The sequence below is a fragment of the Anabrus simplex genome, chromosome 1, assembly GCF_040414725.1.
Source record: "Anabrus simplex isolate iqAnaSimp1 chromosome 1, ASM4041472v1, whole genome shotgun sequence".
Taxonomy (NCBI): domain Eukaryota; kingdom Metazoa; phylum Arthropoda; class Insecta; order Orthoptera; family Tettigoniidae; genus Anabrus; species Anabrus simplex.
This window is the reverse complement of record NC_090265.1, coordinates 140,849,580-140,863,165: the sequence shown is the minus strand read 5'-3', so window position 1 is coordinate 140,863,165 and position 13,586 is coordinate 140,849,580. Positions and strand designations below refer to the sequence as shown.

The window sequence follows — 13,586 nt, the reverse complement described above, 5'->3', positions numbered from 1 at the left end:
TGTACAATTTATAGCTCTTTATAGCCTAGAAGTCATGTGTTCACTGCACAAAATTTGAGGTTATTGCATATTCTACCCCCCTTTACTTTTTTTGGCTGTAAAAGTGAGGAAGAAAAGGGGTCTAATACGCGAGTAACGGTGGTATATAGGCTACGGTACACTGCTCGCCCATAGGTCTACCCTGCTGGAGGGGCAGTTGCTGATTGGCTGTCCTTCGGCCAATAATTGAAGCATTAAGGAGCCTGATGATGGTTGACCTGCCTTGGTGGAGACAGGTAACTGATCACTCTTTGCTTTTTCTGATCTGCCGCAGCCATCGTGTCTTTCAGGTTTAAAGCTTTCAGACTGGAAACCAGGTTTTGTTGACCCATTCAGATTCCTCTTTATGGTTGAAGCTGTTGGTGTGCTTCAAGGATTTCATTGGCTTCCCTTTGTATCCGGACATGATAAGGTACAGTATAGTTCAGTTATTATGAGTTTCGACTTGACGTTTGAGCGCTGCCTTTTGGCGGAGGGCAAGTGAATTAATCAACAGCCAATCACAGACAGCCGATCGCTCCGATAGAGCGCGTTAGACTCCAGTTGCGGTTAGCGGTGTTGTCGATTTGTTGTTTACTGTAACCACGTGCTATCAGCTGTGTGTTGTATTGTGCTCAGTTCTTTTTGCGGTCTTTGTGTGTCTTTGTGCTAGGTTGTTGTTCGTTTATATTTCGCAGTGTAGAGTTTATAAATGTATTGTTTAGTATTTTTAATAGTATAGCGCGTTATATTGTAGTAAATAGTATGTACAGATCTGTTCAAATTATTAGACTCAACAGGCAGATCAAGCACTTTTTTACTTCTCTTCCCAAAATCATGTTGAAAAACATATTTATATTAACAAAACTAGTATTTTAGCAAAACATCAGTCCCTTGCATAATTGGTTTGCTGTTTGCAGGTATCTCCAGTTAATCTAGCCCACTTTTGTCATTCATCACACCAACTTTTTAACTTCATACGTAAAACTTAATCAACCTACATACAATTAAATCCCTGATTACAACTGAGCATTTTAGTACTTTGTGTGGTACCCTTTGCATTGAATGACACTCTTTAGCCGTTTTGGCATGCTTTTCACAAGATTTACGTACATGTCCTTCAGTTCCACATCCGTGTACTACAGATTGTTTATTTCTGCAATTAGCTGATGTTTGTTGGTTATGTTCTTTTTCATCATCTTGTGTTTCATGAAGCTCCATACATTTTCTATTGGATTCACGTCAGGGCTGTTGTCCAGCCAATGAAGAACACTGATATCCTTGTCCTTTAAAAATTTTATGACTCTTTTGGACACTTTTTTGGCCTTATGACAAGGTGCATATCATACATGAATATGAAAGAGCCACCGTCAAACCATTCTTTGGCCTGAGGAAGGAGTTGTTCTTCAAGAACCCGTTTGTAATTGTCCTGTTTCATTGTTCCCTCTACAATTTGAATTCGTTCAGGCCCATAGATGAACATCACACCCCGCACAATCACTGCAGTTGGGTGTTTCAGCCTGTTGTATGCACTCCAACTTGTATTCCTCTCCACGTCGACGACGTACATATCTTTAACATTCTTCAGTAATGCTGAAATACGACTCATCGCATAAACACACTTTCTCCCATTCATCGGACCAGTGCTGAAGTTCTTTTGCCCATTCCAGACATGAATGTGCCATTGATGGGGTGATCTTTGCTTTCTTCCTTGATCTGCGCCATTTGATGCCCTCACTACACAAGATCTCCGGACACTTCCAGGAGGAACAGCTGATCCATGACCTGCTATTTTAATGCTCAAGTCCTTAAAAGTGCATTTTCTATTGAGAAGAGCCTCGTCTAAAAAGATGAGATTTTCGCCCACACTTTCCCACTCTATTATGGTGATAAGTTGTATTCTTCCTCAATTCTACACTAATTCTACCCACTGATTTTTGACTTAAAGACACTTTACGTGCAATTTGCCTATGTGAATACCTTCCTTCACTCAGCAGAGTATTGACAACTGCAACTTTACGTGGGGAAATGTCTTTGCCTTTCCCCATTATCAAAAAACATTCCGATTATATGGTACACAGCACTAGAAGTTGGAAAGAAACAACTGATTGAATAAAACTGTATGGACTCACCTCAAAATTAATGGTTAGAGATAGCTACACTTCCCTAGCAACAGTACAATCCACCAACAGTGGCCATAACTACACATTTTCACTCTTGTCTGAAGCAAGAATCCAATTGCTACTTGCAGTCACAGAACAGGCAATGACCCTCCCTCCAAAACAAAACAGCTAAAGGTCAAAACAGAGTTGCCAACAGCTTGATGCGTTCATAAACTGTGTGGGAACTGATGTTGCACATGTTCACCAATAATCTGACAAGAAAAGGCCCTTTTATGAAGAGGTATCTTAAATATATTTCAAAATAGCATGAATTTGTCTGTTGAGTCTAATAATTTGAACAGATCTGTAACAGGTGATCTATTTTATATAGTAGCTTAGTTTAACATTTCGTTCGGTAGTTATATAGTAGGTTAATTTTAGGCCCGTGTGTGAATTTGATGTTCTGTCATGTCGACGCCTACGTCTAAGGATGAAGCTCCCAAGAGAAGAAAGCCCTTCGGACGAGGTACTCCACTAAGGAGCCGGGCCCGGGAAATTGTTTGTAATGTTAGAGAGTCATTCTTGACAAAGCACTAACAATGTTGGCTAGAAAATATGAGTTGATTAAGTGGTTGAAGGAGCACAATATTTCGGTTCGCGATGACATGGGGAAAGGGGATCTTATGCATCTTGAAACAAAACAAGCCCCAGTACCCAGTTTATGTGGTGGATAGCCAGAAGAAATGGGCATAAAGTAGTTCAGACGATTATGTTGAAGACTTTATTATCTCTTTAGGGCCAAGCAAGAGTGAAACCTCAACAGACGATGACAATGCCGATAGTGACTGAGAAATGAGTGGTATATTCGCTTTGTAGGATTATTTCCTTCGTTACGGGAAACTGAATTTAACAGCAACGCGAGATCGTCTACATGGTGAGTAGAAATTTAATTTAATTTTCTCACGGTTTATCTGTTCGAGCATTGACATATTTTTATCTTGTAGCCTTATCCTAAATGTGTTGTGCATTATTGATCTTACGTGAATCATGTATGTTGCTACAAAGAATAACCGATTATGGACTTATATTCCAGTATTTACATTTCTGTTCGTGTTGTGTATCGTAAATCAGCTGTTTGTATTTGTGGCAATTTGGCACCACCGGCTGACTTCCGGCTAACTGTCAAGTCGAAACTCATAAAAACGGAACTATAGTTGACAGTACTTTGGTTTTGCTGTACTGTATGCCATGGCCTGTAGCTTGCACGGCATACACGCCCGGAAAATACAGATATGATTTGTAATGCCGGCTGTGAAAGCCTCAACTGCTATATCCTCCCATGCTGTTTAGCACATTGAGTTATGTGGTCTCTCCACTGCTGTAGGTCTCCAGCGAGCAATTCTGCTTCATCCCATGTTATACCAGTGGGCTTGAAATCATTGATAAATGTTCACTGCCATATGTTCTAGGGACTATCTCTTGTTTGATTCCTGATGGGACCCAGTGCATCGATACTCAGGGTACACCATATCAGAGCTTATCAGCTAATTAGAGTTGGCATTGGGCAACGATGACATTGACTGCAGTACTACCTCATTTTGTAATTTGGTCAATGTACAATGTTCTCAACTGTGATGGCCAACACTCTTCTTCCTAATGATACTGGCTGACATCTTTGATGTTTCGCTCACGTATATTGTGATGAAGAGGACTATGGTAGAGTATGGTTGCAGCATGGCCTGGAGTTGTTAAAACATAACTGTGGCCTTTGCGTTATGAACATGAACTTCTGCCTCAGTATCACTGTTGTGAGCGATTGTACTCCCTAAATAAGTGAAGCAAGTGTTGATGTTTGCTTGCACTACTGCTGTCGCAATCTCCATAACTTGCAATGAACAAGATCTTAATACTCATATTATTGATTTTCTCAAATGTTAATATCTCACTTTTGAATCAACATTTCTTTCTAATAGAATATAGCCTACGTATTTTTTAAACTTGGTGTTTTCTTGTTTACAGATCTCTCCATACGCAGCAGGACAGTGGAGCTACTGAGGCGAGTGATCAGGTTGCGTACCAGCAGCCTGGTTTAGATTACAGTCTTCAAAGACGAGAACCTGTTTATCCTCACATGATATCGTCTACGCATATCCAGAGTATGATATCTTACATTTTTCTTTGCTGTTTTGGTATATGGCATTGCTTGATATAAATGTTCATATCTGCTTATTTGTCTCAAGACCAGGGGGAACAGATTATTTTCTGGTAATGATGTATTTTTATGCCTTGAAACTTCAGCTTCTATTATAAGAAAAATTCAGTTAAAATTTTTAAAAATGTTGGCAGATACTATTATATGTCTGACATAATCAAAATATGAATACTTTTCTCCATATCATTTAGGCAAAATTTTACCTTGTGTCATGCAACATTGGTACTTTGGGTCACCATTTGCATCGCAAATATCTAGACATGGTATGGCTATAATTTGTTTCTCTCTCATGGATGATGTGATCATGTGGTGCACAAGACTGCCAAACTGTCTACTTAGAAACGAGGAAGAAGACAATTGGTGTACATTGTTAGGTGCGGCAAAAAGGCTAAATGACTTTTTTACTTGCCATGCGAACAGTATGCACCATGGCCATAGAAAAAAAAAAAGCCCCCAAAGGGTCCACTGTCTTCATGACAGAGGTTAGCCTGAACGTGAAAAGATAGGTTATAGCTACTAAATGACTTTTTTCTTGCCGTGCAGACAGTGTGCGCCACAGCTATAGAATAAGCCTCTCGAAGGGAGTGTGGCCCCTTTCACTGTTCTCATGGCAGAAATTGGCCTGGATGAGCAAAGATAGGTTCTATTTACTTGTGCTTTTATTCTGCACGGGTTGGTAGCTGAATATATTTCTCATCAATGCTGGGAATGACATCATATCTGATTATATGTCAGCCAATAGCAGTGCTAGTAGCTACTCGAACAGTAGAGAATGGCATGTACTACTCTTTATCTATATAAATAAAGTTGTAGGGGTCCGCTGTCTGTAATTTAGTTTGTGTTGCCAATTTTTCAGATATTTATCCGTTTTAGGTCAACTCAAGACCGAATCGGTGGTTTTTATTTTTAGTGTCTGTTTGTCTGTATGTTCCACCATCACGGTGAAACAGCTGGATAGATCTTGACCAAACATTATATTTGGAGTATACTCATCGTGGGGAAGGCTTTGATATGCATATGATATGAAAATCTTTGAATAGATGGGGAGTTTATAGAATAACCAGGATAGTTTTCCACCATTTTCTCTTATACTATTGATTTTCTGTAAAATCCATGAACTGTATATGAAACGTCTCTTCATTATAAACAACTTTTGTTATGTTCATAATTTAGCTTACTCTTCAAATGACTGAGAAAATTACTATTTTCTGTGGGTATCATGCTCTGCATTGAGTGACCGACCAGGCCGACAACCAACCTACAGGTTACCATGGCAACGTCTCTGACTGCTTGCCAGCAGGGAAGTAACGTATTGCCATTTTTGTCATCATTCCTATAAACTTGTGGTTGTTCCTTGGGTAGAAAGCAAGAGAAACGTCAGTCGGCCATTCTGCGGGATATTGGTGGAATATCATTGGAGGTTATAACCTTCTTTGAATAGCTTAAGTAATAACACCTTAGGTCATCTTTGTATCTGTTTACCTAAGAATCCCTGCGCCTGAATCTCTCCTCTGGTACTGCTTTCTTATATCCGTAACTCATACCAGCATAATTTATTGAGGGGTATTTGATTTTCCAATACATTCACTTAGAATTTACATATTTGTACTCATCCCGCTGTGCTCAGTTATAATTTATTGAGGGACATTTGATTTTCCAATACATCCACGTGGTATTTACGTATTTGTCTTATCCGGCTTTCCTCAGGTATAATCCTATTTTCTGTTAATTTCAACTTTCTTAACTGTATCACTTCCTTCCTTAATTTCTCTGCATGTATGCGAGTGCTAATCTCGATACCTGGACACTCTTTTCTTTGAGGAAATATTCCAAGCTGTTAAAATATACATCTTTTGGCCCCGGAAAATATCGAAATATGGATGCATTTTAATGACGGTGCAGATCTTCGTTTCGGGATAATTGGTGGCTAAACAGTAAGTTGTATTGCAAAACAGATAGCATAATCGCCGTTCTATTAGAAGAGATCAAGAACATTGGTCCTATGATTTATTGTTGTGTCTCAATTGTTGATACGTTAGATAGTGCTGCACTTCTCGCTTATAGTCAAATCTTTTGAACTCGGCTGTGACTTGCATTACGGAAAAGGGCCTGTCTTTATAACGAAAACTCTCCATCTCTGTTGTGAATGGCAGTTGCCAAGCGAGCCCGCCATTATAGTGGAAACTCCCAAATTCAATTGTGATTGGCAGTAGGAAATTTGGCCTGCCATTACCCTCAAAACTTCTCCAATGCCTACCTTACTTCGGAAAGAACGTATTCCGTCCTCCCTGTTTTGTTTCTAGGATAGCGCTAAGAGACATGCAATTTTATATAATTGTACTCGCTGCAAGCCTTTACAGTAATTTACAGAAAAATCTGTATACAATGTAGAATACCGTAGCAAAGCATGGGTACATTTGCTAGTTAGGTTATAAAAGTAAATGTTCTCCTGGGGATGGGCTGGTGGGTTCCTGGACATAGTGACGAACACATCTTTCCTCTAAAAGGAATACCACATAAGATTTTAATTTTTTTCTAGTGGCTTTACGTCGCACCGACACAGATAGGTCTTATGGTGACGATGGGATAGGAAATACCTATGAGTTGGAAGGAAGCGGCTGTGGCCTTAATTAAGGTACAGTTCCAGCATTTGCCTGGTGTGAAAATGGGAAACCACGGAAAACCATCTTCAGGGCTGCCGACAGTGGGATTTTAACCCACTATCTCCCTACTTTCTTATTTTGTTATAAAACTTCCACGGTGCATATTCAAGTTCTACCATAATGTATTTTAAAGATAAAGGTTATCATTTATGAAAAACCAAAGCAAAACCCCATGATGCTACAGTCCTGATGGGTTTTAACTTACCAACTTACCAACTCACCACTACTCAGCCTAAAGGCTTGCAGATTACGAGGTGACTTGTGGCCAGTGCGACAAATCCTTTTGGCCATTATTCTTGGCTTCTAGACCAGGGCTGTTATCTCATTATCAGATAACTCCTCAGTTGTTTCTACATAGGCTGAGGGGACTGTGAGCCTACCCTCAGATCCAGATAAAAATTACTGTACTGTCCAGGAATTGAACTCTGAGCCTTTGGGTAAGAAGAGGCAGTCTTGCTGCCTTGAGGGGTGCCCATAGCAGTGCCATGAATCTGGTGGAACAATGAGGAAGGTAGTATAGGGCAGGGCATTGGGTTGTCGTATGTTCAAGAAGGACTTGATGGCCGTAGGTCTGTCCGTGTGAGGGATGTGGGTGTATAGCAACGTGATGTCATTAGAAACTAGAAGGCAGTCTGAGGGAAGGGGTTTAGAAAAGGTGGCAGAACGTTGTAGAAAATGACCGGTGTCATGATTGTGAGAACTAAGTGAACATACAAAGGGCTGAAGATGTTTGTCAACCAGTACTGCAATGGGTTCCATGAAAGAACCTTTGCAGGAAACGATGGAGCTTCCTGTATGTTGGCCTGCAGCCTTTGCTTTCTTAGTTTATTTTAGTTTCTTTATTCATTAATTTCATTTGTCTGAATCATCTTGGTCTATTTTTTCTCCATTTTCTCTCTCTACTTTTCTACCATAGTTGTTCTCCATATGTCTTCATTTCTCACTCTCTCCTTGTCTTCCACATTTCTAAGAAATGTTATTTCTGTTGCCTGTATTTGACTTCCATCTGTTTTTGTCATTGGCCAGGTCCCATTAACATTTGTTTTGTTAGGTTTGTACATTATTTCATTAGCTTTCATTGGTACACGTTTGTTCTATAGTAAATTGTATTACTTCGGGTAGAAAATACTCTCAAGCTGTATCCTCATGCTGAGTTCTACTAAGAACTTCAGGTTCCCTGCAACTTAATATCTCTGTCTTTGATTTTTATTCTCTCTTGTCATCTCCACTTTGCTTTTCTCCACTGTGATGCTCATTCATTGTACAGTGTATTGTGCTTCTGTAGATGTCTTTCTTATATTTTCTCAAAGCAAGTATGATCTGGAAAAAATATTGCATTCTTATTTTGAGAGCCGCTTTTAGCATTTCTCCGTCCAAAGGCACTCGTGTATCTGTTGCCCTTGTAAAGTACCGTATTTACGCGAATATTCCCCGCACTCTAACTTTAGGCAAGCTTATTTTGAAAAAAAAAAAAAAGAAATGCCAACTTTTCTGCAAAAAACCGCATCCCAATTTCATGCCTCAAATTTTTTTAAAAAATGTGCGGGTATTATGCGCGTAAATACAGGTATACAGGTATTTACACGAATAAAACCCGCCACCAAATAATCCTGCACCCTAAATTTAGGAAGGCTGATTTTGAAAAAAAATGCCAACATTGACGCAAATAAAACCCGCACCTCAATTTTGTGCCCCAAATTTTTTTTAAATGTGCGGGTATTATTCGCGTAAATACGGTATTATATAACCATTTAGCAGATCACTTATAAATGTAGATTTTGATAGACAGCAAGAGTGTTGTGTTCTCGTGCTGAGTATTGTCAAATTTCTGAGTAATCATCAACAATAGTGATTAGGAGTATTAGGAGCACTGTTGACATCAGGTGAATGTACAAAATTGAAATAGACTGAGTTTTTTCTTCCCTTACAACAGCAAAACCTCATCCAAACCTACGACTACATCATCTTGTATTTTTATGACCTCATGAGGTTTGGATCTGCAAAGACCAGAGCCTTCCAAAGATTTCTGGAAATATGTTTTCTGGTTTTAGCCAAAATTTCAGTTTGTTTTTCATTTTTTCCTTTGCTAATTCTCTATATTTCGCTCGACTAAGATGTTTTTACTATCAATTGTCAATACGGATCATAATGAAATTCATAACTTATGATAAGATGTTTTTTTCCGGACACCCTTGGCTAAAATTTAAAAAAAATAAAGTATCAATATAACACTAACACAGTGTGTTATAATTGATTGCTCAGTGTTTTCACTATATCTCCTGTAATAATATTTCACTTGACTTTAGTTTGAGAGCACTTTACTTTAGCGTGCCTGAAGCAACATTAAAACTGATTTGCTGTCTCGCAATGCCAAGGCACTTTTAAGTTCCCGGATATACAGAACCGATTGGGTGCAGCTTCACCTGGAACATCAGAGAGACTTAATACCCCCTCCTTCCTCCTCACTCCCTGCTCCATCATGCCGACAAACCAGAACTCGAAATATTGCTGTATCAGTGAACTTACAACTGTTAGGTTATTCAGTCTGCCAAAACTAATTTTGAATATAAAATTTATAAACTTCCTGAAAAAGAAAATTCTATTTTAGTTAAGTTTTTTCTGTTAGCATATGTTACCATATGTTTTCATTTTCAGGTAGTTTATAAATTTATTTATTCAAAATTAGTTTCGGCAGACTGAAGAACAGAACAGTTATAAATTAACTGAGTCTAAACTGAAAAGAGATGGCTTCAGATATTAAAAAAGAAACAAAAAGCTGCATCATTGTATAAGAACTGTATAGGTAAACGAACCATGAAAACTGCCAGGTTTAAAAGGGGGGGGGGAAAGAAAGAAAATTGCAACAAAAGCGGTGATGGTACATTTCTCTATTATTTAGTTCATTTCTTGAGAAATTTGGGAGTCTAGAACTTTCAAAAGATTTATTAAATTTATGAAGTGGTGAGTCATATGTTTACAATATAATTGAGTTTCTGTTACTTTCTAGGTACGCAACCTCAGGCTCGTCCAAATAGTGCGCAGAATGTATACAGTAGTTATGACCCTACTCATTCTCCTATTGGGTATGGATCACCCAATGCACAAACCAGTTCCGGCTCTGTTCTTAGTCGTATCAGCAAGACGGCTACAACCAGTCCCACACCTGCACAAACGGCGTGGAGCCTTAGACAGGTAAGTGTAGTATTAGTTCTTCTGTGATCAGTGATAGCTCCAACATTGGAAGTAATGATTGAAGATCAACATGAACCATACTTTTTTACACTAGTGAAGAGTCGTGAAAACGAAATTTATTTTCTCCAAGGTAGAGATAACAGAGTTTTAAAAGGCCACCAGTGCCTAATAGCATTGTTTCTGAGAGTATGGGATATATATTTCTTTCTTATGTGGGTTGAATTGCTTAGTGCTATACAGTGATCCTGATCGTCTTGTATTCTTGAAGTACGAGGGCAGATCAGAAAATAAGTCGCACTTACCAGTTATAGCCATTTATTGCACCACCTATACAACAGCAACACGACTTTAACGACATACACTGTAACGTCACTTTTCCACATAGTTTCCAAGAGACTCCAAACATTTCTGCGAATGCACAACCAACTTGTCGATGCCGGATGCATAGAAATATCCTCCAACGTTCTGCAACCACTCGGAGATAGCGGCCTTCACCTCCTCATCGGTCTGGAAACGTCGACCACCGAGCTCTGTTTTGAGCTTACCGAACAGATGAAAGTCACATGGCGCTAGGTCGGGACTGTAGGGTGGATGTTGCCAGACCTCCCACTTGAAACGCTGCAGCAGTTCTCTCGTTTGGTGGGCCTTGTGAGGTGTTGCGTTATCGTTCAACAAAATCACACTGGCGCTCAATTTCCCCCGGCGCTTCTCTTTAATCGCTTTATGCAACCGGTGCAACGTTTGACAATATGGCGCCGCGTTGATCGTCGTTTCTTTTAGCATGAATTCCATGTGCAGCAAACCCTCCATGTCAAAGAACACTGTCGCCATAACCTTACCGGCTGAAGGTTGAACCTTGGCCTTCTTTCGTTGTGGTGATGAGGGGTGCACCCATTCCATTGATGTTTGTTTTGTTTCGGGGGTGAAGTGGTGGACCCACATTTCGTCGCCTGTGACGATTCGCCGCACAAACCTGTTGCCGCCTGCGGCATAGTGTTGCAAAAATGCCAGGGAAAATTGGAAACGTCCCTTGTGTTCATCGGTGAGAAGACGTGGGACCCATCTTTGACACACCTTACGATATCCAAGGTCCTCGTGAACAATGGCGAACACACTGCCATACGACATGTTCAGCTGCGTCACGATTTCTCTCAGTTTAATGCGCCGGTTCTGTCTAATGATCGCATTCACACTGTTGACCTTTGCACGGGTCCTGGATGTTGCGGGCCTGCCTTTGTGAAGGTTATCCGTGCGTCCGGCTTCAAATTGCTGACACCACTTTACAATACCTTGCCGGGAAATGGCCCGCTCTCCATACACAGCACTAATTTCACGATGAATGTCCATGCAATTCTTTCTTTTGGCCCATAGAAATCGGATTGTCACACGCACCTCATATTTGGAGTGAACGTCCAGTTGACGCACCATTGCATTTGGCCACTATTCACACAATACTAGATGAGACACCACAGCGACCTGCCTAACAGACATGTGGCCAGTGTCTGTCCCTTTCTGCGCTCTGCCCACGTTTGCGACACACAGCGCGCTGCTGCGTCGCGTTAGTGCAACTAACCTTTTGATCCACCTACGTATTTGGGAATAGCATTTGCAGGGTATACAAACGTCTGTGTATGGAGGAGGATGTTTTTGATTTTCACTTGTAAGTACACCATTAGAAATTATACATACATAGAAATAAAAGTTGAGGTTTTTTACTAGAGAAATACATGTAGGATAGAATTTCTTCCATCTACATATATTGTTACATTGTCTGCCATTTTAATGTGAGACTTTGGAAGGAGCACGTTAGCCTAGTCTAGTGAGTGACATCACCAAGTGGGCCCTACTAGTGACTTAGTCAGAGACAAGCTATATGCACAAAGCCGGCCCCTGGTACCACCCCTACTGTTGTCACCAGTTGCAGGCCTCTCCAACAGTGCAAAAGAAACCCAGAGCATTCCACTTCCAGAGATTTCCATGAGGCTTCTATTTTCACGAAGTATCTGAAAGGGTCGGCCTGCCTATTTAAGACATGCCGAACGCGCATGACACTGTTCAGTTTGAGTCCAGTTCTGCCGGCGATCAAGACAGTTCAGTCTATGAGTGACAGTGCTGTGGAGCAAGTTCTTTTGTTTGTGAACTGATGAAGAATGCAGAACATTGCAATTGTATCTGTGCGATAAAATATGCATACAATGCGCGTCAAGCTACAGCCGCCAGTAATGGAGGGCACACCGTCCAAGTGAGCTGGCTGCAGAGCAACTTAACATAGGGGATCTTGTACAATATTATACTCTTCAATTTCGTTCTCTATAATCAAGACCATATCATCTTAATCGAATTTTGAGGAGTCTCCTTCTCCATACAACTATATATTTTAACACTTCATAACAGTTTTAATCATAATTTTTTTTATAAGCTTTTAAGAACAAGCAGCAACATAACTTGCTCACAAGTGTAGCCCCATATAACTATGTATACTACAAGACAAGTTCTCATAGGTTTATGTAAGGTTCGAATTACATGTCTCTCAACAAGTCTTTAAGAGACATTAAAAGTTGTGTGCTACAATTTTTATTATTCACACTTGTTCACATTGTCGTACTTGTTACGAACCTTTCAGGTGATGTTATGTTCACACCTCCTTTTTATGGTGTTTTATAGACATTTTCAAGATAATACTGTTTTGAAGAATTTTTAAGAACGTGACCTAAGTAGTGCATTTTAGTGATATTAATCTTTTCTTAGCAGCTGAAGATGCCTGAAATAGGAGTGAAACATGTCCTGCTTTATTAATTTTATTATATGTAAATATACATTGTATTGATAAGGTGGACCTATTTAAAAAAGAAAAATTAATTTCTCCCCACTGAAGTCAGATAACAATCAATACGGACCATAAACATGAAGTTCATAACCTGCAACATACCGCTCAGTCAAGCAGCTTATCTCTTTACCCCCACCCAGACCAAAGTTTATTATATGTTCGTAACACTACTCTTTTAATTTTTAACTGAGTTGAAACTGGAAAGAGATGGCATCATATATTTAAGAAAAACAACACACTACTCTTTTGTCGGAAATTACCCAGAACAGATTGTGCTGCTTTTCTTTTGATTGTTTCCACTCTTTGACCCAAGTAATTCTGGTGAGGGTCCCATACCCTGGAGCCATACTCTAATTAGGGTCTTGCCAGTGACTTATATGCTCTCTTCTTTACATCTGTTCTACAACCCCTAAATACCATCATAACCATGTGAAGATATCTGTAATCTTTATTTACAATCCTGTTTATATGATTAACTCAGGTAAGATCTATCCTTACTGTAGGTACTCAGTGATCCATATGACATACTTTGACCCCATCAACACAGTAATTAAAACTGAGAAGATTCTTCC

The 13,586-nt window shown here is 39.7% G+C and overlaps 1 protein-coding gene across 5 annotated transcripts in view; it reads left to right on the top strand.

The window, feature by feature from the left end:
• Positions 1 to 13,586, top strand: part of tgo (Aryl hydrocarbon receptor nuclear translocator homolog tgo) — a 778,633-nt gene that overhangs the window by 758,839 nt on the left and 6,208 nt on the right. For all 5 annotated transcript variants that reach the window (XM_067157348.2, XM_068230411.1, XM_067157335.2 and 2 more), the window contains 2 exons: positions 4,140 to 4,276; positions 10,003 to 10,187. In XM_067157348.2, coding sequence (XP_067013449.2) covers positions 4,140 to 4,276; positions 10,003 to 10,187 — 322 coding nt within the window. The remainder of the gene's footprint in view (positions 1 to 4,139; positions 4,277 to 10,002; positions 10,188 to 13,586) is intronic.